The 26,383-nt window shown below is 39.9% G+C and overlaps 1 protein-coding gene across 14 annotated transcripts in view; it reads right to left on the bottom strand.

Moving 5' to 3' along the window:
- Positions 1–26,383, bottom strand: part of afdna (afadin, adherens junction formation factor a) — a 112,757-nt gene that overhangs the window by 8,678 nt on the left and 77,696 nt on the right. For 8 of the 14 annotated variants that reach the window (XM_084377953.1, XM_084377966.1, XM_084377962.1 and 5 more), the window contains 13 exons: positions 18,898–18,963; positions 18,726–18,799; positions 15,910–16,028; positions 13,147–13,347; positions 12,523–12,614; positions 12,205–12,399; positions 11,573–11,714; positions 10,894–11,299; positions 10,538–10,788; positions 10,237–10,451; positions 9,077–9,256; positions 5,923–5,961; positions 3,946–4,080 (listed from right to left, as the gene is read on the bottom strand). In XM_084377953.1, coding sequence (XP_084234079.1) covers positions 3,946–4,080; positions 5,923–5,961; positions 9,077–9,256; positions 10,237–10,451; positions 10,538–10,788; positions 10,894–11,299; positions 11,573–11,714; positions 12,205–12,399; positions 12,523–12,614; positions 13,147–13,347; positions 15,910–16,028; positions 18,726–18,799; positions 18,898–18,963 — 2,115 coding nt within the window. The remainder of the gene's footprint in view (positions 1–3,945; positions 4,081–5,922; positions 5,962–9,076; positions 9,257–10,236; positions 10,452–10,537; positions 10,789–10,893; positions 11,300–11,572; positions 11,715–12,204; positions 12,400–12,522; positions 12,615–13,146; positions 13,348–15,909; positions 16,029–18,725; positions 18,800–18,897; positions 18,964–26,383) is intronic. The other 6 variants (XM_084377963.1, XM_084377965.1, XM_084377956.1 and 3 more) reach the window with 2 other exon arrangements.

Here is a 26,383-nt window from a genome sequence, read left to right as displayed (position 1 = left end):
TATGAGCACCAGCACCTCCTCTGCATTTGTTATTCAAGAGTGAAAGATGCAACTTTTCTTAAGTAATACTTTTCTTTTTTAAACACAGCTGTTTGCAGGATGAGCTAATGTATAGGGTTAATAACTGGGGATTTTTACATTCAGGTTAGCCTACGTGTGTAATATTCCAAAGTAATGTTTTGTCTTCATAATAATAAGCTTGGTACCAAGGCTAATGTAAACAGTTGTTCTGCTGCCGTACCACCAGATAACAGAGCCGTGTCTTTCCTCAATTTTTGAGCCTCCTAAATTCATCCTCAGCACCCAGCCATGACAAAAACTTTTTAATTTCCGGTATCAGAACTGGTGGCAGGCATTAAGAATAACTATAATAAATACATAGAAGTAGCCAATCTTCTCTCAGATGGTCTTGTTTTCTTATGCAGGTCATAATAAGCCAGCAGTCAGAAAATTAGACTGTTTCATACCCAGTTAAATAGTCCTTGAAGTGTGTTTAAGTAATGACTTAAATGACTTTCCCCCTTTGGGAAAAGATTTCTGTATTTGTGTTTTGTCTTTGCTTTTCTTAATGGTCTGAATGGATGTGATTTGATGTGCAATACAATGTGTGCACAGCTACTTTTGCAATATTACAAGATTATTTTCAGGGCTGCATTATTTTATTTAAAGATAAATCTGTTGATTTTTCATTTAAATTAACTCAAACCGTCAAAGAAAAAAAGCAAATCCTCACATTTGACCTACTTGACAAATTATTATTATAATTTTTTGTAGTTCTACTCTTTGATTAATCAGTATACTTTTTCAAATACAATGAATCAAGTCACTTTTCATCTTTTTATCGTCATGATTGATTCAACTTGTTTTCTCTGATTTGGAGGAGGAGGCTGCTCTGAACATCGCACCAGAACCAGATCTGCTTTTGCCTCATACAACAACTCTTTACTGCCAAGTGTAAGGTTGTGAAACTATTTAAACATGCCATTTGAAATCTTATGATTATGCTTCAGAATAAATCCAATAACAGTTTTAGAAATGTTGCCCCTGAGCTGGACTTAACTCTACTGGTTTGCCGCATCCACCAGTTGTCTGGTTCTCCTAAACTGGCTCTGACCCTGTATAAACAGCAGAAATAAGTCCAGGACTTTGTTGTTCTATCGCTGCCAAAGTCAAAACTGTTGTTTTTCTAAAATAATCTACTCTGACTGGTCCAAAAATCTGGAAGAAGAACCTGCTGCAACTGATCCGCACCACCTAAAAACTTGGCTGCAAATGATAAACCAGTGCTGCTTCCTGGACCACCCTGTCTACCACCATCTCCCCTCCCCCTCACCGTGGATTTGTGTGCATGTGTGCACTAACTGTGTGTCCATATGTGCCTCGGTTCTCTCTGTGTACACTAGATGGTTTTGTGGGCAGTTTTTTTGTCTCCAGTGGCTGAGCTCCAGTATCTACACTTTCAGGGAGGGCCTGTGATGTTACACATGAATCTACACTGGAGGAATGTGTTTAGATTTCTGGGTTTGGAGCTCGACCAGCCGCTCCGGGTCACATGTGCTCAATCTGGATGCTTCTGATGTCAGATTATCTTCGCGTTTTTTTGGGTCCATTTCATGTGTTGGAGGCTGAGTGTAGTCGAGACCGAGTGGTCTGTAGTGCTGTGGATGTATCCGAGCTGCTTTTGATGGTTGAATCTGAAGAAACTGGGAGGGATTAGTGGGTGTGTGGGTTCTGAATGAGTGGGTTTCTGGATATGTGCGGTATGGATGGCTGAGGGTGGGTATGAGGCAGGTGGGTGGGTGTAGATTTCTGAGTGTGTCTGCGTGTGTGTGTGCATGAACTGATCGTAAAGCATGTGATTGTTGGGAAAAGTGGGAGGGTGGGCGGCATTCCCTAAACACAGTGTTCTAGAGCGATGCTGGATGGAAATGGTAACAAAGAAATAAAATAAATAAAATAAAATAGAAATAAAAAAGAAATAAAAAACCTCACGAAATCATAACCGCTTCCCCAAAAAACTGAAATAACTTCCTGACACGCAACAACAACAACGACAACACGATGGGAGTCCCATGCTTGAGGTGGGTGGGAGCAGATAACATGACAACAGCAACACATCACATAGGGTGGGGGTGCACAGGATGAGGACATGCAGTTGGACAACTTTATAATAAACAAACAGCATCCGATTAACAGTCAGAACATCTTAAAAACAAAATGTATATCACTACCAACTGTCTTAACGACTAAACTAATTACACAAAGTTTAACTTTCTCTGTGAGATACTTTACTCTGAGTTTTAAACAACCAGTGGTGTGATCGGTGCTCTACACTTCACAGGACAAATGCACCAGAATAATGTAACCATGGTGATGTCAGTGGACACAACACAATGATAAAAACACTGAGTATGTTTGATTTAACACACAAGACAGAGATGGACGGGTGGACACCGGATTAGACTACTGGTCGTTTAAAACCTCCAAAGAACAAGATTATGTCAAATTTGAATATTTTAACACAACATGTAGCCGCTCCAAATTAGCGGAGTTCTTTATAAAATAAAGTATCCTGGACAAAAGAAAAAAGAAACACAAATCAAGTCATTTCAGCATACAGGATATACAGCGGCTTCAGAGTGTATTCAGATCCGTTCACTTGTTGGAAACTTTACTGTATTACCACATTTTTGGGGTGCATTTAATTCTTCACTCAACAACAAACCAAAAGCACAAAAACAAGAACTTTTATCAATAAACTGCAATAAGCAAAGGGATCTGAATACTTTCTAAAGCCGCTGTACATCCTCGGGTTGGACTGATAATTTGGGGCTAATTTTCATTATTTTATTGTTATTTAATCCATATGAGCCAGAAAATGTAGTCTCTCACTGACATAATGTAGGTGTTTCATACTGCGTTAATTACAACCTTGTTATAAAATTGAGGATCAAGGCCTAACATACTAATTTATACATTTTTTCATACTATTTAAACTGATAAAACGGCTGTTATTTTAAAGTAATTTGAATCTTTTGGAAATACACTTACTCACTTTCTTTTAAAGAATCAGGTGAGAAGATCAATGCCAATTTAATCTCTACTGTAAATATGAAGTTACAGCCAGCTAGCGTAGCTTAGCACAAAAACAGGGGAAGCACTTGGCTCTGTCCAATGGCTAAAAAAATCCACCTACCAGAGGTGCTCAGTATTTTTTCTCTCGGAGGAACAAAACTGAAACTTTGGTTGTTCAGTTGGAGCCATCATTGTTTATTGTTTACTCTCTTTCTCAGGTCGTCAAATACAAGCAACCTTGGAGGGAGACTCAATGAACTGGCTTAAAGCAAACAACTATTGTATGTTTAGTGAAGATGTAAAATGGTGCTAGTTTAGAAAAATAATCATTAATTGGGGATATTACATATTTTTAAAAAAAATTACCTACAAAAATTGGCATAAACAGCAATTTATCTTATGCCGCCTTTGGCCCGCTAGCCCCACTTTGGACAGTCTGCTCACAAGTTGTGGTTTTAAGTGGCAGACCGTCTCTTCTAAGTGAGTAAGTGTATTTCGTACAATTCTGAACTATTCCGTGTAACTCAATTTTCTGGTTATTTTAACTTCATACAAACTCTGTGGGAGTTAATCTACTTTGTTTGTGGCACATAATTTGATATTCAGTTTGTGCCACCAGTAAAAACAGATTTGGCTTTCAGATGATTACACTGTTGTGTTGGATGATGGTCGTAATACTATTTTAGGGGGGCAAATATAAAGGAAACAAATTAAGAGAGGATATTTTGAAAAACTGATGTCTTATCCTATGAACAGACTGGCTCAGATCTACATTATCATGACAGAACATCCTACAATACTTTCTCTTTATTAACTCATTAATTAGCCACACATAAATTCTCCTCTAACGTCACGGACAGACAAACCGACCTTCTCCTCGGCCTCTCGTTTGGCTCTCTCCTCCTCCCTCCACCTCCTCTCCTCCTCCTGCTTTTGCCGCTCCTCAGCCTCCCGCTTACGAATCTCCTCCAGCTGCTGCTTACGCCGTCGCTCCTCGTCCTGCAACTGATCACACACACGCAAACACACACACACGCACACAGAACAACATGCCAAACGGCACACATGCAAACAAGAAAACAGTTAGTACGACATGAAGTCATTCATACACAAACTCTGACAACATCTCCACATCCAGTGATGCTGTTTAACTGCTTGGACACTAATGTTCACTAACATGTTGTGTAGTCGTTTGTTTTGTTTCACAGGACTGCTCCAGAGGGAAGGAGCAGTGTGCACTGCAAACACACAGCACAGGCAGGCACACACACTGCTGAACATGCAGACACCAACAACAACGACAGCAACCAGAACAAGGCAACAAAAACAAAGACAGACCCTCCTGCAGCTACTTCAGGTGTGTTTGACTTTGTTTGTGTACAGAACAATGAAAAGTCCCGCTGAGCAGGAGAAGAAGAATAAATCAAGCGCACCTTAAGTGGCTGTAAGCTCAGTGGGCTGCTGCAGAAATGGACTGATAACAAAGCATCCCAACATAAACCCAGTGGGATGTGGTGACGAACAAAACAAACAGACCCTTTCTCTGGGCTGGATGGTTGTTAAAGGGTCAGTTCAACCAAATTTCAAAACTACATATTTTGGCACAGTTATGATTTCTCTGTCTCCACTCCAGTGGGTGGAAACAAAATGTTGTGGTGCTTAATAAGAAACATTTTTCACTCAACAGTTTTCATGGGGAGGAATGGAGACACTTGGACATCGAGACAGTCGATTGGAAAACATGTTGAGATAATTTTTATTTCGAATTTATAATAAAATATAATGGTTTAGTGTATGTCATTTAAATGTTTTGTTTAAGTTTGTTTTATTTTTTATATTAATATAATTACTTGGATTTGGGTAAAATATCAAAATCACTTAAGATTAATAAAATAAGATTAAGATTGTTACATTTTATTTTTTAAATAATTTTAATTCATTTTGTAAACGTTCTTATTTATTCTGTGTATTTGTATATTATTTGAATGATTCTTTAGTTTATATTTTTTCTTTTTTATACATTTTTTAATTTCTAAATTTTGGTTTTGTTTTAATTCTACTCCTGGTTGGTAGCACACAAATGTATGTCGACAGATTTAAAATCAAGACAACAAGTAGAGTCTGTTTGTTCTTTTATTTAACTAATAAAATGAAATCTGTCTAACAGACAGATAACAAGAGGAACTAAGTGAGAAAATAAGTATTTTGTTTTGGTTGAAAAGACCCTTTAAAAAGACAAAATAAAGAGGCTCAGCTGGTCACACACAGATGGATGGATGGATGGATGGATGGATGGATGGATACCACAACATGATGGCGTGGCCCAGTACAGGCAGCGCTGGGGGCTCACAGGACTGTCATGCATGGATGTTGACCTGGACGCCCCCTGTGATGCATTCAGCCATGCAGGCGCCACCTCGATATGCACTCAAAACATCACTGCTGACAAGAAGCACACCGACCTCAGCTCTGCTACTCTAGAAGCACGTAAACGTTTGGTTTTCTGTTGGCTTTATAATTTGGAAACACCCGGATTTCACCATATCTAAGCAGCAGCTTCACTCGCCGCCCCCCCCCAGCAGTTGTTTTGAGTGGACAAAGAGATGGACAGCTTCCCCAGCCTATCAACATCAAGCATCCCAGGACGCCCCCTCCATGACCGGCTGCTCTTAAGCTAATCATGGCCCGGCCCTGCCTCCAACCCCGACCCCTCCCCCAATGAAACGACGACAGTAGTCCAGATGGGTGGGGAGAGACAGATAGGAAACAGGTGGGCAGCCCAGACAGAAAACAGGAAGTGATGTAAGGGCAGGGAGAGGATACTCGTCATTAACAGGAAGAACATACCAAGTCTAGAACAGAGATAGCTGGGACAGCATTCTGCTGCTGAAGAAGAAGAAGAAGAGAATAGAGAGTGAGAGAGGGGAAGATAGGGAGGGAGGAAAAGGAAAATACCCATATACTGAACAGGAAGTCGTGGAGGAGATATCAATAAAACTAAGTTAGCGAAAAGAGGAGGGGAGGTGGGAGGAGGAGGGAGAAACTGAGGAGTCAAATAGAAATAAAAGAAAGGAAAGGAGGACAAACAGTAAAGTGAAAACATTGCTAAAGTTTACTTTTTGGCCTTTTAAGAGCTCCGTTATCCACCACATCCAAATCCACACAACCACTACACCACCTAACCACATCTTTAAATAGAGCTCACTATTTTGGCACTATTTGGTTTTCTAACAAAATTTGGAATAAATATACTTTGATTTTGAAGTTGAAATAGAATTGATTAAAAAATCCAACATTTGCGGCCAATCGCTATAAAGAAAACCAAAAACAAAACAAAAATAAGTTTCTGGCAACTCAGTTATTCCACATTTTTCTCTCCACTACTTCATAATTTACTTTTACATTTAATTGTTTTGTTTTCCAAAATAAGTTCCATAATAAATGTTTTGACTTGAGTAACTGCTGGATAAATTTTCGGCCCTTTTTACTCTCACTTTAATCACATTTATTCAGAAAAGAAAAGGGGCCATAAAAAAGACAAAAACACTCAAGGTCTCGATTAAAGTTCCATTGTAAGGGATTTAAGGAGGTTTGGGAGGATTTATTAGCAAAAATATTCCTAATTTATAATCAAATATATATTATTATATATATATTATGTTTTCATTAGTGTATAATCACCTGAAACTAAGATTTGTTGTGTTTTTGTTACCTTACAATGAGCCTTATAGCTACCTCTTCCCACTTTTAGCAGCCACCGTAAGGGAGGTCGAGATGAGGTGAGGGGTATTTAGTTGGTTGCAATCTGCAGCCTTACCAATAGATCCCAATAAATCCTACACTCTGGATGTTTAAGGTTCAAATTTGTATTAATCAAATCACATAAAATAACAATGATTTGGTCAAAGTTTGGATCCTTTACAGATGGTACAGCTGTATGGGAAATGTTGTGATTTTGAACTACCTACTATAAGAGAAACTTGAACTTCTTGTCTGTTCTGTCATTATAATCTTGCAGCCAGAAAGAGTTTCATAACAGGAGGACATAAATTCCAGAAGGTCAGTTTAAAAGTACACACTCAGTCACAGGCTGAAAGATTCAACACTTTCCATCCGTGTCTCCACTTCATCCAACCACATCCATCACACAGCAGCATCCATCATCCAGCAGCATCCATCATCCAGCACAACCACATGCTGCTTCATCCAGTCATATGGCAGAAATTCTGAAAATAATGCTGCATAAAAATTCAAAAGTATGTCTACTGATTTCAGGAAGCAACAGCTTCAGGAACCATTTTCGTGCCAATACATTGAATAAAGGCTGTGAAGTATCATCAGCCTGTGGAGAAGTTCTGTGGCTTGGTTGCTCTGCAACATTAGTTCTCAACTATGGAACAGTTTGTGCCACTGACTACATTTACATGCAAAAAATATTCAATTTTTTTGCCCTTTTCTGAAAAAGGTATTATTCCCAATGATTCCCAATATTCACATTTACATGCTGCTGTGCATACTCTGTTTACAGAACATAGCCTCCCTCTTTCATTCCCTCAACCAACCCCTTGAAATGGTTGCCGTTGTGATATTTGTACATATCTAAAAACCTGTTGTTATCCAAGTTGTTTGCAGTGTCTCAATTAAACTGAATAATTTGGGGTTTGGACTGACAACAGAATATTTAAGGACCTCATCACTGAATTGAGAAATTGGGATAAACATTTCTTTCACTTCTTTCATCTTCACCATGGATTAATCTCCCAATCATTTTCTAACTTAATCGATGAGTCCATTGGCCCAGAAAATGCCAGTCGGTGGCTTCAAACCCAGTGGTGATTGGAAAGAGTCTTAGTATCATTATTTCCAACGCTTACCTATAATATACAGTCTGTATGTGCTGTATATTTACATGTCCAAAGAATGCTTCTAAAACTCAGATGATTTCCCACATGTCTTAATTACAAAATGCTACAATCTGAATAAGGCCTAGTTTGGAAAATGCCGTTAAAGTGAGCCATTTAATTCAAAATTCTAAGTATTGTCATATTCTGAATAAAGGTGGAATATTAATGTGCATGTAAACATCATATCACATCACTTTAAAAACAGTATAAATCAGGATGGGATGTTAAAATCATCCAGTTCTACTGTGCATTATCCAGAATTATTTAACTAAATCTATATCCATTCAGGTTGCAGAAGACACTGTGGTCATGGTTCATTCTTGTTAAGCAGCACAGCACATATGCTACATTTGCATTATATAGGAAAGATGCCAAATACAAAGAGGACCAGTTCTGACTTCATTTAACGAAGAGCAGGAACAGATGTTGTCATTTCACTTTAAACTAGTAGTGACACAAGTTGTTGTGTCTTGACAGCAGGACGCAGCTGCTTGCTGTAAATCATGAACTCCTCCATCTCAGTGGGCAGGAAACTGAAATCTGCAGGAAACGTAAATCACCACATGTACCATTTGCCTTAAAGTCACACAGTTCGATCCATACGATGTGAACGCAGCATTAACAACATCGTCACCTGCTCTGCCCCAAAACCCACCCGTCCACCCCTCCAGCCAATCAGATTTAAGCAGCTCAGCATGGCAAAGCGATGACAGAAGCATGTTGCAGATGCACATTGCAGGACATTCATAGTGGGAGCGCTGCCACACAGGAATTCATTTCCGCTTCTAGCATTTAAAAGCTGGTTCTGTTTTTCCCTCCGCATCAGCATGATTTCCTGTGGCTCGCCCTTCTAGGTCAACTCAACTACGGATTTGTTTCTGACTGTGAGATGTTGGGCATTCTTACTTGAAAAGTCAGATTCTCTTTTTTACATCTCCCCTTCTTCCCTCAGCACTTCCTGTAAATGTTAAATTTACTCTCTCCACTTTTCTCGTCTCGTCTTGGTCTCTAAGCCTCATCACCTCTCCTCGCCATCATTTTCTTTGATTTCTCTACTGTCTTCCAGTCTTTCTATCATCTTCCCGCCCCTGTCTTACCCTTGCTCTCTTCTCAGCCTCCAGCCTCTGCATGATCATCATGGTGTCCACATCCTCGTCCTCTTCGTCCTCCTCGTCTTCATCGCTCTGCTTTGACTCCTGCAGTCGTTTCTGGAACTGCCACTCCAGCATCAACTTCCTGAGGCGGTCACTCTCCTCCGCTGTTCGCTCCGGCTTCGCCTGGAAAATAAAGTACGCTCAGAGTTGGAACTGGTTGTAAATCATTTACTGAGACAGTTCACCCCAAAATAAAATACTATTTTTTCCTCTTACCTGAGGAGCCATTAATCCATCTCTATTGTTTTAGCGTGAGTTGTTGAGTTTTAGAGATATCAGCCATAGAGATTTTTTTGAATGTAAATGAACTGGATGGCACTCGATTTGTGATGCTCAAAGTGCCAAAAAAGTACATTTGGAAAACATTTGAAAAAGAAATGTCTCTACAGAAATCATGACCCGGTTACTCAAGATATCAAGATCAACAGACCTTGTGAACAGTTTCATGTATTGTAAGGGACTACTTTCTTTCAACCAAACTACACCCGCAAACTGTATCAACACTAGACCTGCAACAATTAGTGGATCAAATGAAAAGGAGTTGCCAACTATTTTGTTGAAAAATTAATCATTTTTCAAGTAAATATGTGAAAAAAAAGCTTTTTCCAGCTTCTCAAATGTGAGTATTCACTTACTCTGCTTTTACAGTGTATCATTGGGAAAACCTAATGCTTTAAAGAGGAAGCAACTCTTAATTTCCTCCACCTTGAACACCAAGATAGAGGTGACATGGTAAAGGCCATCTTGAAGCTGCGCTGCAAAAAGCTGACAAAATCACTTAAGTAAAAGGTAATTTTGCTATGATAGGATACACTACGCTACGCTTTATACATGTTGCAGACTCCATTAATGTTTTCATCCAGCGTTCTCTCTCGTTCATTAGTAGATGCACGCATCATTCTGTTTTAGGAACTTTGAGCACCACAAGATGACATTAAGTCCATTATATTGAAACGAAGGCCGATATGTCTAAAACTCACACCAAAACAAACATGGATAAATAGCACTTTAGGTAAGAGGAAAAATATACACTTGATTTAAGGCTGAACTGACCCTTTAAGCTAAAAACAAATCCCTCTGAACAGAGTTTTAACTGTGCCTACCTGGAGCTCCTGGATCTCCTTGTCCAGAAGATCAACGATATGAAGCTGCTGCTGTTTCTCAGCCTTCTCCCGGGCGTCTCGTTTCCAGGGGTCTGGAGACAGACTGTCACTGGACGTTAGCTCCTCCTTACTGATGGTGATGTACTGCAGGTCTCGCCTCTCGATGGTCCGTGGCTGCTGCTGTGGTAACAGCTCCCTGATCACCGTGTCCATACCTACAGGTACATCATATTGTATTTAATATTCAAATGTGGCAGTTTGTGTATAAAGGAAACATTAAATATAAGAAACGTTTTGTTACCAGGGTTGGGGCCACTGGCAGGGGGAGGGACGGCTGACCGCGGCAGGCTAGCCAGCTTCTCTGGTCTGGATGGGGGAGGCTGGGGCTGAGGCTGTGGGGGGAGGTAGGGCTGGGGCGGGGCCACAGATGCCAGAGGGGGCTGGTGGTGAGGAGGAGGCATGGATCCTCCGTTGTTGTGAGGTTGGACGGGCATGACAGGGTTGGCCCGGATCTGACCCAGTTTCCTCTCCTGCTCTCTCCTCTTCCTCTCCCTGGGAAACCATCATCATCAACATCATCATCATCATTTCTACAGTTTTTAAGCTTAGCTGGAACACAGAGGACATTTTGTAAAATAACTTTAAAAAAGATCTTACCTCTCTTCCTCCAGCCGAGCTTTCTCCTTCTCATACCAGCGTTGCTGCTCCTCACGCTTTTTGCGGTCGGCAGCCTGCTGGGCTGTGACAGGAGTGACAGCAGTGGGAGGCGGCGGGAGTGGTAAGTCTGGTTGGGGGTCGTAGGGGTCGTAGGCATCAGGGTAAGGGGCCGGCGGTGGAGGTGGAGGAGGGGGCAGGTCAGAGCGGGATGGCGTCTGGGCCGAATGTGGCGGCACAGCGTGAGGGGCATTGGGCGTCTTCCATCGGCCCGGCCCCGTCTTCTGGTTCTGGGTCTTGTTGGAGGAGGAGGAAGAGGCGGAGAAATTGAGGTGCTCCTGGCTGGATGTGGATGACTCCAACGAGGAGGAGACCTGTGGCTGTGGGGCCCAGTGGTCAGGACCTACACCTACAGACACAGAGGCAGCCATTTTATCCTTTTCTTCAGATCTATTTATGAAGGCCTATAGATCTCAATATTCTCACATTTTTCGTTCTGAATAAAACATTGTAAATAGTGATTAGCTGATATTATGTAATCGAAAGTCATATCATCAAATTTGATTACGTTTAAGAGAACATCTGGAATCTGAAAACCACTAAGCTGTTACATAATCTGACAGTAAATAACACCATCAGGCCCTTTTTTTGTCCTCCTCTCTCTGGTTCTCTTTCTTTATACCTGGCGGACCTCTCTGGTAGTCCAGATCTCTGTGTTGGTAGTCCAGGTCCCTGTGCTGGTAGTCCTGCTGGTAGTGCGGCTGCATGTCTGGCCTCAGACTTCCTGGAGGAGGGTACAAGTCCTCCTGGGAGTGGTTCACCCGCTAGGAAAAGACAAAAACACTGATTAGAGATGAGAGAAAGGGGATAAACAATGAAAGTATGGCTGGGTAATATCATGTTGTTTTTTTACTGGTTTTAAAGGCTGTATTACAGTGAAGTGGTGTGTTTATCTGAACTTAGGGCTGTTCTTTTTTTTTTTAATACTAGCATTTACCCACGATTTCCCAAATCTTTGATTCATTTTGACTTTTGATTTCAAAAATTTCAGCACTGACAGCTATGCTCAAATAATATTCACCAACATATAAAGACAAACAATACCATCCTAAAGTGATTCAACAATAAACAACAAAAGACAGAAATTCTATTTGTTACAATGTTTGGTGTCTCAAACTTGTCCAGAGTAAACCATCTTCTCAAGTAAATCAATCAAGGATCTTTGGCAATGATCAGTTTAGTTGAGTTTTTACTCTATTAGTGAACCCTCTTCACATCACTAAAGGATCTCTGAAACATGACTTGCTGCTCTACCTGCATGCTGTTGTGGATGTTGTCGACCACAGGGAGGCGTTCTCTGTCCTCCATGCCCTGCCAGTGCTGCGAGGGTGCCTGTCCAGGACCGACGACCCGATCCTGGCTCTTCGAGGCCGGGATGGTAAAGTACTCCCTGGGGTAGGTCTGGGTGGGGATGGGGTAGGCCTCTGGACGGGGAGGGGAGGGCTCGTCCTGGTCGGTGAAAACAGAAATTGTGAGTGTGTCCTTTGAGTGTTGGTGTCACTTTAGTCTCATTTGGTCTGCGGGAGCATTCCACACAAAGACGCCACCTGCTTCAATCATACCGCTACTTACGTCAGCACACAGGTTGCCGGTGGAGACAGAGGTGATCTTAGTGCCGGGTCCTCCGGGGTAAACCGCCTTGCCTGCAGGACTCTGGCCCTGATCTGATGATGAGGAGAGAAAGTTCAAGAGGTTTGCTAAAAAATACAACTACATTGAGGAATAAGCAATGAATTAAGGAAACAAATGAGTCACAAATAAATCCCCAATTATAATAAATAGTTGCTGTAAGAGATCATTTTTTAAGATTATTGCAGACAGTGTTATTGCCAAACATTACTGTGGAACTGTTTCCATATCAGGGTGGAGTACTTTAAGAATAACAGTGTAGTTTCACTTTTTTTCCCCTATTTTCATAACTGCCCATGCCAAGCATAAACCTAGTGTCTCACAAAATTAGTTGGAAATGTTCTGGATGTGTGATAACATGGAGTGTGTTGTTCATGACTCATGTAACAATCGTATCCTTCTGATTAATGGATCAGTATTGGCTTATTTTGTGTGGTCAAATTCACTAAACAGGCATGATTAAAAAAGAAGAACTGGTTGCTACAATAAAAAACTCAATTTAGCTGAACATTTGGCATGTAGGTCAAGTGTCTAAAAAAATTCAATGCATGTATGTGAAGGCCTTACTGGCAACATTGGGGCTGGAGCGGTGGTCAGCTCGGTTCTTGAGGAGTCGATCTTCGCCGCTCATCTTCTTTGGTTCGGGGTAAGAGTCCCAGCCGGCCTGCGGACTCTCCGGGGAGCCGTTCTGCACTGAGCTGTTGTACAACTCGAAGCCTTCGCTCTTTGGTCGCAGTTTCCCGTTCTTGTCACGGCCTCGGTCGGATGCTGATGGAAGAGAGAGAATTAGTTTTTTAGACAGAAAAAGTATCACAAAATCATTTTAATACTTGTTTTGGTTATTGTGAAAATATGAAAGTGTGTCATCGTAGTTTGTCTTTAGCTGTTTTCATGATTTTCTAGATGACGCCTCCTCAAATGCAGTTTGGGCAGATGATTAGGTGACACTGCGCTGAGACTGCAGACCAATTCCTTTTTGCTCACGTGATGTATGTTAAGGATTTTGCCAGATGTTCATAGCTTTATCAATGGCATGGATAAAAAATGAATATCTAGAGGGTGCTCCACTGGTTTAAAGTGGCAACAAGTAATCAATTAGTTGTAACTCTTAAATTTAATGGCAACTACATTGACATCAATTAATTGGTTTGAGCATTTAAGCAAAAACGACAAACATGGTTCCAGTTTCTTAAATGTGAGGATTTGCTGCTTTGCTTTGTCATTTATGGACAGTAAACTGAATATCTTTGGGTTGCAGACAAAACAAGACTTTTTTTTACATTTTAATTAGACATTTTTATACGACTGTGTCATCTTTTTAAAAGGCTATCAAAGTGTTGTGGAAAATGATGAAATTATTTATAAGTTCCAATTCCTTGTAAGTCTTTTTTCATAAGGTTACATTAATCTTAAGCCATTTAAGACAATAATTTAAGTCAATTTCAAATGTAGGTTTATCTAGTCTCAAGTGTTTCCCTGGTGTTTTCCTTCTGTGCGTCTAGGTTTTCTTCAGTACAGTCACACCCTCAGTCTGTGAGAATCTACACTTGGACTTGTCCAGTTTCCAAACATTAGGTTCACTCAAGAATGACCAGCGTCCTTCGCTGCCTGGCGGTTAAATTTCTCTGTCTGAACTGGAAAAAACACGCTGCGGTCGAGGGAATTTGGGAGAAACACCCCTTTATCGTCATCCTGGACCACAGACCGGCCCGGCCAGAAGACTTCCTTAATGAATCTCGGGTCACATTCCAGCAGACAAAGACCAGCACACAGCCAGACAACCCAGTAAACTCAGTGCCATGTATGTGTGTGTGTGTGTGTGTGTGTGTGTGTGTGTGTGTGTGCAGCTCGTCTCACACACATATCTGGCTGTGGCCACAAACACTCATTATATCCTTCAGTCTGCAGGCTGGTTTTTTACTGCACTATAGAGAAGACAACAAGGACACACTGTCTGGACAAGTCTGCTTCTCTTCTTTCATCCACAACACAAAAATTACTGGCATTAACTAATGGTGGAACTCACAATAGTCCATTCATCACAGCTATTAAACAGCAAGAATCTGCAGGGTTTAGGAAGCCAAATATACGACTGTGTGTCATCTTTTTAAATGGCTCTTAATTTAAGACTTACAGTGTAGTATTTAGTGGAAAAACAGCTGAAAGGCATATTGCAGTTCACTGTTCTTCATTGGAAATAGACCTGCAGTTTTATTACGGATTATTCTGACTATGATTTTAATAATTAATTAGTTCATTGTTTGGCCTATTAAATATCTAAAAATGCAGAAAAAGCACCTTGCAATATTTAGAGCACACGTTGACATATCTAAATGAATTCTGTTTGAGCAACAGTCCCAAACCTACAGTAAATATTACATTTATAATGATATCAAAAAGAGAAAATTAGCATTCCTCACACTGGAGAAGCTATAGCCTGAGAATGATTTGAGATTTTTGCTTGAAAAATGCCAAAAACAATTGCTTGATTGCAGATTCTTGGGGAAATGACCCTTCACCTCAACAAAATACGGTACTTTCTGAAGAACAGAGGGTCACAGTTTATTTCAGCAAGATCTGGATGTGCCCCTCATCTGTTACCAATAAACACAACTCATAATGGCCGCTCTTCATGTAGCATTATGCTCATGTACCACTGCAACCCTTGTTATTTTATAATACGCTCTGAGCAGATATGAGGGAGGGAGGGCGGGTGTCTTACGAGTGCTTTTTCTTGTATATGTTGGATACCAGTTTTCCTTTTGTATTTGCCTGCTGGGTTTTCCTTATATGAAAATGTAGACTGCATTCTCATGTCCTAAATCTTGAAACTTTTCTTGAATAAAACATACTCACTAAAAAATGCATTGCAGATTCTATTTTCTGTCCATCATTCGATTCATCAACAAAAGGTGTGCAAATGATCATTTACCGCTATTTACAACAACACAAAGTTCTTCAACATCATGAGGAAAAACAGACAAATTAATAAAAAAAAAAAAAAGAAAATGCACATTTAAAACAATAATTTTGTCAGTCCATCTGTTGTATATTCAGGCTTAATAAGGACTCAAGGGAACCATGAACATATGAAACAATACGTCCGATGTGAGTTTGGCGTCTGAAATAAATTGCAAAACTATAAACCTATCGCTCTGACATCGTTCCATACTAGTGGCATGTGAATAGGTTTCTTTGTGTGTCCAGACCTGTGAGTATGAGTGTGGCACAAAAAAGTAATTATAATCTTATTAAAATAAGAAGATACTAATGTAAACTCAATACAAGCTGCTCTGAGTGTATCTATCTGTTAAATGGGTGTATGCTCACCTCTGGGCATCATGGGGCTCGGCTGGTTGAGGAGTGTGGCCAGTCCGTGGTAAATGGCTCCCTGCTTGGCGACCTCCAGAGTTACAACTGAGCCCGTCCTCGTCATCAGCTCTGCTGCCCTGAAAACACAGAGAGAGAGAGCGGGGGAGAGAAAGAGAGAGAGAGGATGAATATAAAACTTTCAACACATCTTCAAAGGATCTGACACACTTATTCTATTCTCTGTGGTGTACGCATTAAACTGATATACTACACATTAATATTTGAACGTCCCATTTAGCTGCAGTGAGCTGTTTAAAGATCAATGTTTTTACTGATCAAAGCACAGCATGAATTCAGTTAAATGTTCGATGGTAACACCGTGCTGAAGATGTATCAGAACGCACACATAAAAATGTAATTAACAGGAAACTGGCTGGTGGTTCAGTCGTATACAAAATCTCATCTTAAATACAAACCGCTATCTAAAGATGGTGGGTGATATGAAAAACATATAACTGAAGTGGAATACTGAATGAAGAGATTACAGATCAGGCCCTGAATCTATTACACATACATGTTCACACTACACTGAACGACGGGACGGAGTCCATTTTGGTGGAATTCCAGACTGTGAAATCTATCTAGGATGTTGGTGTTATGTTCACTGTGAGGTTTCTTCCTTTGTTTGCCCATTTAAGAGTTTGTTTGGGGGGAACTGAACCTCTAAGGAGGGTGTTGTAACACTGGTGCTGGAAACATTTTAAACATACTACAAAGAACTTTTAACTTGTTATGAAAGAGTCTCAGTTTATTCCTGATGTCTCTATGTGACCTACATGAGCAAATAAGACCATCAGCGAGAAAATTAGCAGTTTCTGTACAGTTATTACAGTTATTCTTAATGCATATCAGTGGGTTTAGATTCTGACTTATCCAGGTTGGATAAGTCATCAAATGAAAACTATTTTTTATAATGGAGTGCTGAGGATGACTTGTTGAGTCCTATAGCCTGAGGAAAGAAGCTGCTCTTTAGTCTGGTGGTACGGCATTAAAACAAAGTTTACTTTGTTTTATCATCCTCATCTTTTGTCCAGAGGCCGCCACAATAGAAAAAAAAGAAAGTACCCAGTAGTAACTTTAAAATACTACATCTGATTCCAACTTGAAGCCTTGAAATCAACATTAAATCTAGAGGTTTTACTGATGATACTCTGAGTACTGGCTGGCTTATTGTCACAGCTGTAGTATGACATGAAAAAAACATAGTCACATCAATGTGGGTAAGAATACTGTGGACTATTTTAAACATAAGACTCAAATATAATTATCATTTCACTCAGTAGAACTTGATTCACTGACCAGAAGAAATTAAAAGAGGGATAATTGAAAAAGAAAACAGATCTCACAAATTCAAATGTATTTCTAGGTAATAACTTTTAAGGATAATACTTACTAATACTAAATTTTAGACATTTTAATACTTTAAAAATAATTGTAGAGACCCTTTTGATTCTTTTCTGTTGATCATCTCCTCATTTCAGCCCTACTACAGATGGATTTCTAACCAAATTTAAGTCATTATGAGAAAACACTAGTAAAGTTTCTGTCTACGTGCGTCCAAACGGGAAGAAAAATAAACTGGAATACTTTTATTATGAACTAGAGGCGGCAGGGATTATATTTGTCACTGCCAGCGACTCACTTCACTTTAATTTGAGTACAATCCTGCTGGTTCAACCACATGCACACAGACACACGCACATGCATGCATACACACACATACACAGACACAGACACACACACACACACAGTACCCATGTTCTTTAACAGCCACATGTGCGCAGGGCTTTAACCAAATCCTATAAAAAGCTGGGGGGCAGATCACACAAGGTAATGAGCCATGTGTGTTGGATTGGATGGAACTCGGGGAATGCAACGTCAACTGCTTGATGCTGAGCAGAGAACGGGCTGTAAATCCACATTTTGAAATATCGCAGGATTTAGTAGCTTTTATGCAAACATACACCAGACCTAAAGGCTACAAATCAAACTTTATCTTAAACCTGTCAGAGCAGGAGGAGATGACCACAGGATGATACCATGACCAAAAAAGGTTCAGAAAATCATAGGGTAATTATCTGATTAACTCTTAGTTGACATGCTCTGAAATGTCATGATGTAATGAGCCTCTCCCACCTGCTACCTGCACACCAAAGCACTTAAACAATTGATTTGTAAATCCAGTTTGACAGCTGTCAACATCAAGCCTGTGCATGCAGAGGGAGAGGAATAACTGGATTAATCTGAGCGGGTGTTAGCCACGAGTGCCGTTTCTAAAACATACACACCCTCGCTCTGCTTGTGCTGTGCGCTCCAAACAGACATGTAGGAAATTTTCTCTTTTTACTGCCTCAATGTCTCAAGACTCTCAGCCCTGAGGTTGCGGTTATCTGATGTCACGTAAACATGATACTTCAGTTTTAGATGTTTTCAGTTCTCAAAAAAGAAATTCAAATTGAGTTTCATCATAGCTTAACCATAAATACATCAAAACTGTGCGGTAGGTGGTTGACTAAAGAAAAAAAATAATACCATGTGCATCCACATTTACACCCTGGTGTTTCTTAGAGATAGATCACTGAAGCTTTAATCATAATTTACACGTGTCAGCCGGGAATTTCCCAATTGGAAATCAGTGTAAGAGGACATTTAGCTGGCATCAAATCACATTATTTCTGGGAGCTGAGGTATTCAAATTTGTCTTCCAAAACCAAATCAAGGCTGCCAAAAAACATCTTTATAAATAACTTTGCTAACTGGAGAACTGTGTTTACCTCTCTTGTGATAGGCCGACCAGACTGCGCCCGTCCACGCTCAACAACTGGTCACCTGCCGCCAAACGACCGTCCTGTAAAAACAAAAACACACACACCGCAGAGTGAGTCACTGTGTGTGTTTACCCTCATAATTTTCTGTCATGGTTCCACTTTCTGTGTGTGTGCTTACCACATCAGCTGCTCCGCCTTTGACGACAGACTTGATGTAGATGCCCAGCTTCTCCTGACCAGCACCCTACAGAGACAGAGACAGATAAACTGTATGTGAGCCAATGAACCAACAAAAAAACATTTCGTTTCAAGTCATTTCAGCAAGGTAAAGCAATTCAAACATACACAGACAACACACAAACACACAGACCTCAATAAAACACTCAAGTTTCAATCTAATTATCGTTAAACAACCAGGATTGAAAAAAGAAATGATGAAGCCTCATAAAAAAAACATAATTATGTATATTAATGAATAAATGATTAAACATAAAACTATTTTAGGTGGGGTGCTGAGGATGAGTTAAAGAGTCTCAAAGCTTGTGAAAAGAAGCTGTTCTGTAGCGTAGTGAAACGGCAGTGGATACTTCTGTATCGCTTGGCAGATGGCAGCATTTAAGACAAAATAAAAACATATAAACAGCTAAAGTGTGGTTGGTGAGTGTAAATGAGTGTCAGGATGCTTTCTGTGTCAAGTTTGAATCTTAATGTGCTGCGGTTTGTGTGCAGACAACACAATTTGAAAGAGGGAATGTGGACTAGTAATGAAAAGATCATAATCAAGTGGCGTTCTTGTATTGTTAGCAAGTAAACATAAAGAATATAAATAACATTTAAACTGAAACTTTTCTTTTTTACGAATGGTGTAGTGACGTCTTTGTGGCCTATAAAGTCGTCACATTGGTTTTACTTATACACATGTGGCTTAGGCTGCTCGTATTTTTCTCCATTTTCACTTTAAATGTGCATTGTAAGGGGTATAAACGTGCTTTCAAACTGGAAAGTAACATGATGTGAAACCAGTGACATTCTCTCCAAGAGGCCAGTAAAGCTGGTCTGTAGAGAGTAAATCTCAATGATGGATCAGTGCTAAAATGGTGTTGGAGACAGTTGTCTCCTTTACATGGAAGCCCATTCAACCACGCATTATCCTGACATGCTTTCGCAGAATCACAGTAAGTTAGATGAATCCTTCTTTAGTGCATTATAAAAAGAAGCAACATCTGGTCATTCAGGGCAGAAATGGGCTTCCATACCTTCTTCAACAAGTGCTTTAGGAAGGCATTGAAACAATCTCAATGCTCAAACAGGGAAAAACCATGGTAACACTGGACATAAAAACAACTTTTGCTGGGATCTGACTGCACTAATATCAACTAAAAGATGCCCAAACCAACAGATGTAGAACACTGGGAGCAAAAATGAGGATCATGCACTGTGCCATACTAAAAGACAATCATTTCTGCTTCTACGGATGTTTATAAAAGATCCTACAGAAGAATGCAAATGTCTACAAAGTCTAAAATGCGCTCCATGTTTCAGACCACACGGTTATACTTGATGCTAAAACTCTGTCTCTGGCTGTTCCTTCTTGATCACAATATGCCATTCACAGTGATGGTTCAATAAGAACATGTCTCTAAGCCTGACAGTGACAATTTCCAGACATATCTGGTTGAGACTGAAACACCAGTAACATCCAGCAGCACTGACTGGAAGTGGAGCACCAGGAATGTAAAAACACACATTTATATGTACACACATATTAAATGGTGTTGACACTGAACAGAGCAAGTTTGGATTGGAAACCTTTGTCATATCCTGAACACAAGGCCTCTTTTATCTGAGGTAACAAGTTCACCAACATGTCAAACTGAAAAAGACTTACAGAGGAGAGTGTTTTTATGTTGTGTTTCCCTGCTCATTTTCTACGTTTCTCTGCTGTGTTCTCATCATATTTGCTGCTCAAACAATCAAATTCCCCCACAGAAATCTGTAAAGATTCATTTCATGTCATAACATTTACTTTACACCAATGCTTTTTTTACCGAGTAGGAACAGAGCAACAAAAAACAGAAGTACAGATAAAACTGGAGCAGACACACACACCAACCAGAGCTCCTGTGTGTGTGGGGAGGTGGTTTACAGAGCAGCAAAGTATTGGCATGCCATCAGACGTATCACACGATTCCTTTGTCATCTTGACATGTTTACCCTCAGAGTTTGCGCAACCGTAAAACCAGAAACCAGAGAAATATTTCTGTATAGAGACACTCGCTGAGCTAAATATGAAACTACTAATGGACTTACTTGAATACGGAAGTCATCTTTTGACCAAAGCTTACACAGAAAACATCTCAGGAAGGGTTCAGATGGCACAAACACTACCTTGACATTAAGAATCGCAGCGTGTCTATAAACTCACTCATAAAACTGTGGACTGGATTAAAAAGACTCCTAATTGCTGCCATCCGTCAGACCTGGCAACGTCGCAGAGAGAGAGAGAGAGAGAGAGAGAGAGAGAGAGAGAGAGAGAGAGAGAGAGAGAGAGAGAGAGAGCGTGAGAGTGTGTGTGTGTGTGTGTGTGTGTGTGTGTGTGTGTGTGTGTGTGGCTGCCTCTTGTAAAGCAGAGACAGGGGTTACACTCAGGTTAATGGCTCTCCCTGTTTGCAGGTCACATGTATTCACTGTTTCATCAGCTGTAGTGCAGAAGATAAAGACACAAGAGCAAACTGCAGGGTTTCTGCAGTGTTCACCAAATTACATTCAAGACTTTTAAACTGTATTCTTTGTGCTATTAAAAAGGTCCTTAAGACAGATCAAAGAATGACAGGTAACTATAATTGGACTTACAGTACAACTATTTGGTAATAGACACATTTTTTTCTTTAACGTATCATTATAAATTAAATGTTGATTGCTCAGTGTAATGGCAAAAGAATAAGGACACCATCAGTGTTCAGACTGGTTCTCTATAAACCTTTCTTTGACTATAATATTTTGTCTGCCACCAGGTACGAACTGTGATACAAAATGGAGGCTGGTGATCCAGACTAAATTAATGAATTAAAAAAAAAAAAAAAAAAAAAAAAAAAAAAATTTCTGTGATCCCATTCCCTGTCATCTCTCTAAGCTGTACCATTCAATAATGCCATGAAAGAGCAAAAAGGAATAAATACATTTTTAAAAAGTATTAAAAATACAATTTCTAGCTTAAACCAGTTGAACCGATTCTTATTTTGTATTACATTAATTACCCTGACCCAAAAATTAGCTGATAATTTGTGTTTTCCAAACATTTTACTACACTGCTGATTTCTGGCTCGTTGCAGGAGGACTTTGTGTTCTGTAAATTGTGTTGATCAGTGACTTCCTGCAGCAGGAAACAACTTTTGAATATGTGGAGACATAAAAATCCAACTTCAAATCAATCAGTTTGTTATAAAAAACAATGAGCTTTGTGTTGCCTTTTCATCTGCATGAAATAAATACATTCCTGAGCTTTCACTTTGTGGCACTTTTTTTCTTCTTCTGCAAAATGTGTTTATGAAAGCCTGTAATTTAAAGTCGGATTCTGGAATCATTTCTCCAATTACTGCATGCTTATTGGTGGTGCATCCATAGAGGTAAACTCAAAAGATCCTTGAAATCTTATTTTCCAAATCCACTTTTTTTCTTCTATTTATTAACTATGTGAATGAATACAGATACATTCTGTATTTGCCATGCCCTCCGTCTTCCACAGATCTGTGTCCCAGTTTCCCAGCACAAAGAGACAGCAGAGACAGCAGCCCTTCAAACTATTTCACCCACAATGTTTCAACTCTCTCTGTCTGTCTGTCTGTGTTTTTGTGTGCGTGTATATGCAATAATGAGGCTGGATTCATGCAGGCACGAATTTCCTGTGAGTGACATTAAGATGAGAGAAGAGCATTGAATCATTCTGACTGTTTTATGTCTGTTGTACATTACAGAAGACATTACAGAGCCTCTTTTTCAGATGGAGCCACAGCTTCATGCACTTATCCAAAATGGGGATTGGGGCGCCAAATCAGGCTCCACAGACACTTGTGGGAATTCCCTGAATCCCCCAGAGGATGTTCGGAGGGACTTTTAGCTCCCAGAGGGGATTCAGAAGGGGCGACAAGTTCTAGCCTTAAGTTATCCTGTCTGCAAATGTGCATGTTGGCATGTCTGCTGCATCGATTTGATGGAGTTTGTAAAGCTGTGTTCAGTACATCAGTTGTCAGTTTATCAGCTGCATCACAGAGCCTCGCCTCATGTCCTTTAATGCCTATTAAATGACTCACGTAGCACACGTTGGACAGAGACAGACAGAGGAAGAAGCTGTGGTAGAGTAGCCAAGATGTGCCTATCTGAGAGTGAATGTGAAAAGAAATCTGCTTTTCTGGGGAACTGGTGGGTGCATCAATACTGAGAAATAGGACTGTGATATCATGCCAAGATGTTTCACAATAACAAACCTTTCACAAGATTTTCTTTAAAGATTAAAGACTATTTTGTACTCATTTTTGATGATGTTGTGAAGTAGCGTGGGATCATGGGAGTTGCTGTCTTCACTGCAGAAAAAACACTGCTGCCAATGAAAATCTATCTCATGTGATTCAGACAGAAATCAGGTTGCTTCCACACTCTGACGTAAAATTTGTTGTTTTCCTGGAAGTTATAGTGACAGGCGACCAAATGATATGCACCGTTACTTTGAATAAAATTATGGATGAACATCTGGAACATGGAAACAGTCGGGATAATACAAGAACCCAACTAAATCAAATATACAACAAAGGTATAGTTGTTTTAGACATTTTAATGCGGAAATGTTACATATTATAACTTTAAAGTAGCTTTTAAAAAATATAAATAATCAGGTTGTATTGAAAACAAACACAGTGATTTGTCAGAGTGAGGAAGTTGGTGAACTAGCTAGCTAGCCACCATTTACTTTTGTTAGTATTGCTTACTTGTGATGCAGCACTATTATTCCTTCCCATTTGCTGCTTGTTCTGTTTAACAATGAAGACAGCAACTCCCATGATCCCACGCTACTTCACAATCACATCAAACTACGTACTTTGTTTTGATTAAAAGACACCATGCAGCAGAAATTGCATACTGTGTGTTTTAGCCCAGCGTGTTTCACTAGAAATGGATGTGGAGCTCTGAAAATGATGCAGTATCACACAATATATTCACGAATAACAATCAAACCAATGTGTCAAACTAAAACTAAATGTTGAGCTATTTACTGGATTGTTTTGTATGCTTGCATTAGCTGATTGCCTATAACCCTGATTAGCAGCTACAAGCTGCAAAGACACACAGCTTCACATAATCATGAGGGACTGGCAACACACAAAATGTAATTCTCTACATGTAAAATCAGAAGTTTTACTGCCATGTAAACACAGAAGAGAACATATAGGCATGTAAGATAAGATAACATAAGCATGTTGAAACGCATGCATGCACACAGCAGGTTTGTTGGGCTAATGAAGTCATAAAACTGGTAGCTGATGTTTGAGTCTGGGTCAGAGTGAAACCAGATGTGTCGCTTGGCATAAACATCAACTGTTCGATGTATAGACACACCTTTCTTTAGTAAATCACAACACCACTTTAAGACAATACAAAACATGTAGGACAAACTGTTTCCTGTGAGTGTGTATTGTACTCTGTTTATTGAAATAAATCTATAAGAATTGATGGAAAACCTGAGAAGGCTTTACCGTTTGATTTACTGTGTTTAAATGGACAGCTCTTGTTCTTTAAGTGCCCTGACCCAACAAATCAAGCGCACTTTACAGCTGCCAGGCCTCTATTAGAGGGGAACAGCCTGAAGGAGTCGGCTACTTTAAACATGCTCCCCACCGAAGCCTTGAAGGAAACTCAGAGTTTTAAAAACAGAAAGGCTCCATGACAGCGGTTACACTCAAGTTCTCTGTTAAATGCAAACTCTGTCATCCTGTCATCAGTATACACACACTGTCAGACCTTTGTGCTCTCTGATCAAATCTTGGTGACGCTTGAGCTGTATTCGGATACAGGTTTGGTTTGGAAGGCAACGTGGCCATAATTCTGTCAATTTCCTGAGGTAAGCCTTACTGGCTGCACACTCAAAATCTCTCTCCAAGCACAAGCCTGAAAAAGAACCATCAAGTAAAACGGCTGCATAACTCTCTTGAAGCTCATCAGGAGCCATTTTGGGTTTAGTATCTTGCCCAAGGACTCCTCAGTGTGTAGCTTGGGGATCTGGGGATCAAACCACCAACCTTCTGAACAGTAGACGACCCGCTCTACATCCTGAGCCAAAGCCTGCTATTTCTTGGTTCCACCTAGGAACCAACATTTCAGGTTCCAAACCAATTTATTTGTGGTCAAAATGCTCTAAATGGTTCAAAATTAGGTGCACCAACTGGAACGAAACCCATTCCATGAAAGTTTCAATCAGTGTTATGTTTCTTGAAATTCTGTGACGTGTAGGGCTCCAATTTAAGATCATCTTCATTTCATTCAGAAAGTGAAGAAAAATGTCCATCAGTTTGACATCTTCAAATGCCTTGTTTTGTCAAATTGTCGATCAACAGTCCAAAACCCAAAGATATTTGTTTTGAAATTCTATAAAACAGAGATGTTCGAGATGCATTTTTGCTCCATAAATGAATCGAATGATTAACCTATAGCTCTAGAATAGTTGCAAATCAATCTCCTGTTGATAAACTCATCAATTAATCAACAATTTTGACATATTTTTATAAATCAAATCATCATCGCAAATGAACTCTGAACAAGCGAGAAACGCTGTAGTCTTTCTGCAAAGTCCCTGGGACACATGTCATATAAATAAATGAACCAGAATTTTAAGTAAATGTAAATTATACAGCGAGGCTTAGGGTGTTTCTCTCTGGACACCAGAGTCAGAGTGATGTGACATTTCTCTGCAGCTGACTCACACTGAGAAACATCTACAGCAGCACATAGAAACGAGAAGGAACGGCTGTCTGATACGCCGCTGACAAAAACCACTGCTAATGCAGGCTGGAGACTCACCAAGATTACAGCTTACATTGTTAACACAAGTCGACCTGCTTTCTGGAGCCTTTCTGAGGTTATAAACCACTTCTCCATGAGAGGCAGTTAGAAGCCAGTGATGTTCAAAGGCCACACACACCCACACAGCTACCTTCAGTTCAGTTATTTTAGCAGATTAGAGTTCTTCTCTCTGCATGTACAGACTGTGGTTAATTGACATCTTAATTCTTCTTTTTTAGTTTTGTTGCACCTGTTAGGACAGGACTCTTTTTGTGATTCTTTAGTTAATGCAATTTCATGACTTCAGCAAATTTTATGTGTAAAACTGCACCCAGCCCTGAGAAGAGGTCTGATCAGCCAAAATAACTGACAACACCTCGTCTATCAAGTGATTAGTTGATCGAAAGAAAATTATATCCAACTATCCTGATAATTGATTAATTGTCATTTTATAAGCAAAATTGTCAAACATTTGCTGGTTCCACCTTCTTGAATAAAAGTTTTTACTGCTTTTCTTTGTTATTTATGACAGTAAATAAAGAAGTGTTGGGTTTTGGACAACATAAAAGGTTCATTGGTCCTTTAAAACATTACTATTTTTACTTCTTACTTGT

Source organism: Pagrus pagrus (genome assembly GCF_965226575.1).
Source record: "Pagrus pagrus genome assembly, chromosome: 16".
NCBI lineage: Eukaryota > Metazoa > Chordata > Actinopteri > Spariformes > Sparidae > Pagrus > Pagrus pagrus.
This window is presented reverse-complemented; position numbering and strand designations above follow the sequence as displayed.